This window comes from Dendroctonus ponderosae, unplaced genomic scaffold (assembly GCF_020466585.1).
Source record: "Dendroctonus ponderosae isolate FM_Combo_2020 unplaced genomic scaffold, Dpon_F_20191213v2 Dpon_F_20191213_6, whole genome shotgun sequence".
Classification (NCBI taxonomy): Eukaryota; Metazoa; Arthropoda; class Insecta; order Coleoptera; family Curculionidae; genus Dendroctonus; species Dendroctonus ponderosae.
In genome coordinates, this window is record NW_026018814.1 from 2,678,328 (window position 1) to 2,682,611 (window position 4,284).

Genomic DNA, 4,284 nt, shown 5'->3' on the forward strand with positions numbered 1-4,284 from the left:
GTGCAAAGCTACAAACTAATTAGTTTCAATTCCAATGTAACGTAATTTACGACATTGGAAAATGTGTCGCTTCAGACAATATCAGGCGATAATAACGCAACACTCATCCGCATTTTGGGCGTCATTGTGTGCGGCTTTTCTGGAAGAACACCATCGGATTCCTCTGGATGTATTTTTAACGTTCATCACCTAGTTCAAGTGTATTTTTACAACTTGCAAATGTGCCAGTCCGGTTCAGTTTAAGGTCTGATTTCGGTGTGTGAATAATTGGCCTGTTCTTATCCATTGCAATTTTGCATCTCCGATTCGAATCAAATGCGCTAGAGAGCCGCAAAGTATGAGTTCCCGTGGCGTTAATCTCAGTCCGGATTGCGATGAAGTTCTGCTAATTGTTAATTCGCCCAATTTTTTACGGGTTAATTCCTTTGTGGATGGAGAAAGATCAGGTACGAAATTGATTGGAATATCTTATGTAAGCACTGCAAGTGCATAAGTTTTCGGGGAAAATCACGCGGAAACTGAGAATAAGGCGGAAGTTGAAATAATTTATGATAATTTGAGAATCGTTCAAGTTCCAGTGTACTTTTTCGTATTTTCGAATAGAGCATTCGATGATTGAGCACTTTATTGATTTTTAATTGAAAATGTCCACCTTAATAATTCCCAAGGCCACATCAAAAGACGATGGCCTTACATCAATCCACTCAAACGTTGTACATTTATTAGTATGGCCATCTAATAGCGAGGATCAATTAACGGGCAGGAAATTTATGAGAATTGCTTTTTCCATTTACCATGCGAAATGGTAACAAACGATTGATCGATTTTCTTTACTCCCGGAAAACAACACTTCTAAACTGCTCAACAAGAATTTTCACATCTAGAAAAGGGTTATTAACATTTTTTCTCAGTAACGTTTTACTACTTTGTTTAAACAACTAGAAAAAGTAATCTGGATTTTCCCAGCAACAGAACTGAGTTCAAAGAAAGTCGACGATTTCTCTTGTAAAATCGACCTCTTCATTTTTTTGCATCAAAGATTCAGTTGGCCAGTATTTTACAGTAAAACGTTATGGAAAACGCGGTTTCTCTGTTTAGGGACAGTGCTGTTTAGAAATGTTGACCCAAAGTGAAGAAACTCCAGTTTCCAAGAGTTTTCCAAATAAATGATTATAAACTTTCGCTTTTTCAGTTCGGGGAAATATTTTTGGAAAACAACCTCGAACTTATTATGAGGGTTTTGTCCATACTTCGAAGCGGCAAAAAGTTTTCCAAACATTTTTGCAAAGCGGTTAAGGAGGCGAGTGTCCCAATAAAATTTATGTTATAATTTTGCACAGAAAATTCCTGAAGATTGCCAGTATTTTAAGTAAAACTGAAAATAATGCKATTTTTGCCTAGAAAGAATTGCTTAAATAGAAACTTTGGAATKACCTGAAAATTTAAAGGAACTTTAGAAATCTTCAGAGCGATGAGGGCGGCGAATTTTCCCAATAATTTTTTGTAAACTTTTGCTCTCTGGTTGTTTTTTCAAGACAGTCCGAATTACTTTCGGTAAAAAACTGAATCCAATTATTTGGTTTTTGTGCCCAATTCGAGGTTGAAAAGGGTTTTGTAAAGTTCCCTGCAAACCGATGAATATGGCGAATTTGCTAGCAAAATCAATTTTGTAATTTTTAACTGAAAACACCTTTTTATTGTCAAAAAAGAAGAAAACAATCAGAAAATAATGCTTTTTTGCGTTTTCGATTAAAAACTTTTAGCCTTGTGAGCGGTTTTGGAGAAAACCTTAACAGTTTTCGGAAAAAAACGGTAGAAATTTATTTTCCTTTTTGTCCCGAATACGACACTGAAAAAAGTTTTCGTAAATTTTTTACAAAGCTATAAATTTATCTTGTAATTTTTCGCGTAAAAGTCCTCCAGATCGTCAGTATTTTTAAGTGAAACTCTACAAAATAGAGGGTTTTTGACTAGAAAGTAAAGCAAAAAAAAATCAGTCAAAACTAAAAAACCACATTTTTTAACAAATTTTACAGTCTTCAGAGGAACGGAGGTGAGGAGATTTCCAAATAATCTGTTATAAACTTTCGCTTATTCTGTTCGTTTTTTGATAGAAAATTGTTTGATTTTTGTTCCAAATTCGAAGCTGAAAGGGATTTCAACACTTTTTAAAAAGCGACGAAGGATTCGAAATTTATTTCATAATTTTCCGCGGAAAATACCTTAAGATTGTCAGTATTTTTAAGTAAAACTAAAAAATTGAGTATTTAGAAGGAGTAACTTGGCTAAAACTGGGAAATCCTGAAATTTGAAGACATTTTAAAAATATTATTAATAAATGGCCTTTAAAATAAATCTAGAAAAAGTAAAAAAAAATCATCAACATTTTTCCAGCAACGGAACTGAGCTACTGCGCCGGTGCGTTGGGTTGGCGCATCAAACCATTTGCGCAGCACTGCGCCAACTCCTAAATTCACTGAGTTACCCAGGCCTATTGTTTAGTGCAATTCTTTGTCGGTTAGTGCGTAATTTTGCAAAAAATTAGCACTTCAGATAAATTGTCTACAGGGTGGCAAATGAATCAATGTTGGTGAGAGTTTGTCAAGTTGGTGAGAGTTTCACATGCACTCAGTTGGACAAAAAAGCCGTTTTTTTGGCATTTCAACACCACAGAAATTAAGGCAGACCTTGTATTTCGAAAAATATTTTACATTTTTTTACCATCTCGTTTATTTACAGAGTGGTATTAGAAAAATTTCCTTCTGTTTGGTATTACAGTGATTTTTTGTTCGTTTGAACCGACTAGTAAAGCTTAGTTGAAAATCTTCTAGAATCGCATATGTCGGGGGCAATTCTGATTTGGAAAAATTTTGCGCAACTCGAATTTTCGTCTTAATTTGTCTAAGAAGTTTTAGCTTCAACATGAGCTCAAGATCGTGAAAATCGGCCCAAGCGCAGAAAAGTTATCGCTGCGAGGCCAAACAGTTGATTTTTCAGACCCGGTAAATGAAACAGAAGCCGGAAAAACTGAAATGCTTTTTTTGAAAAAATTTAAACTTTTGGTGTTGGGATCCAAGAACCTTTTTTCGACCAACTGCAAGCATGCCGAACTTCCGATTTTTTAAATTTTCTACCCTGTAGAAAAATTATCTGGAGTGCTTAATTTTTACCAAAAATTTAACAAAAATCAAATGGGGTTCAATAACTTTTAAAAGACAAACCAAACCGCTCTGAGTAATCAGAATTTGCCTCCTTTGTTGTTCTACCCGCTGCTTCATCAACTCAATTTGCAAAATAATTTAATCGATGAAGAAGATTGAAAAGAAGAAATTTAGCAAAGCAAATCAGGTTTAGTAGAGAATGTTTTTGCCTAATCTTATCGACGCTTCAAGCTTTGATAGTGAAGAATGCGCTAATTAAAACCTTAAAGGATTCGACCTATACGATTATGTAGATAAATTCCCCCCAAAATATTGTATCAGCTGGATTTGATGAGAGTGAGAGTTTGGAAACGTGTCCTAATCAGTTTAGTTTCACCCGACCATCCAACATATACATAAATTCATTCTGATCCCGGCGTCTAGATCGTTGCTGCGTTATTACAAGACTTGATAAGACGATTTTCGTCTATAGAAAGTAGTTGGGTGTCCAGTCCGTGTCTGAGTGTTGATCGAGGTCCTCGAATTATACCTGAACGAATATTTTGGCGATGTATTTTAACCGCAGTAGCTGTGGCTCAACAGCCGCTCAGTCTGGTGATACGAAGAACAGCACGAATAGCGAAGGTAGATTATTGACTTAATTTCTTCTTTATTCGAAATCTTCATCGCCTTAAAGAAGCTTGAGAGAACTTTCCAATGAATGTAGGTAGATGAGTTCATACCTGCACTTAAGTAGGCGCACATCCGGTGTAGCGCACTAATTAGAACACACTCTGTTACGGAATGGGTTTTCATCGCCTAAAAGTTCTGATCGTGATTATTTGATGAATTTTGACAAACTTTGCGGTTTTTCAGGTAACGAAAGTCCGTCCTCATTCGCCGGAAATGCTCCATTTCCAGACACCGAACCCGAACTACCCAATGAAATCTCAGCACCATACGAAGTGCCGCAATTTCCTATTGAACAAATTGAAAAGAAACTGCAAATCCAGCGGCAATTAACCACAAAGTGAGTATTTTTCGGGTCCATTTCATTCAGGGGCGGATCCAGCCTTCTGTTGTCTATAAAATTAGACAAATTATCGTCGTTTTGTGCAAGGGTGGCGCAAGATTATTGCAAAAT

At 36.1% G+C, this 4,284-nt stretch overlaps 1 protein-coding gene across 1 annotated transcript in view; it reads left to right on the top strand.

Annotated features, from left to right (window-relative positions):
- LOC109536405 (AMP deaminase 2) overlaps nucleotides 1-4,284 on the top strand; it is a 15,778-nt gene that overhangs the window by 3,008 nt on the left and 8,486 nt on the right. The window contains exon 2 of the mRNA XM_048667252.1: nucleotides 4,017-4,170. Coding sequence (XP_048523209.1) covers nucleotides 4,017-4,170 — 154 coding nt within the window. The remainder of the gene's footprint in view (nucleotides 1-4,016; nucleotides 4,171-4,284) is intronic.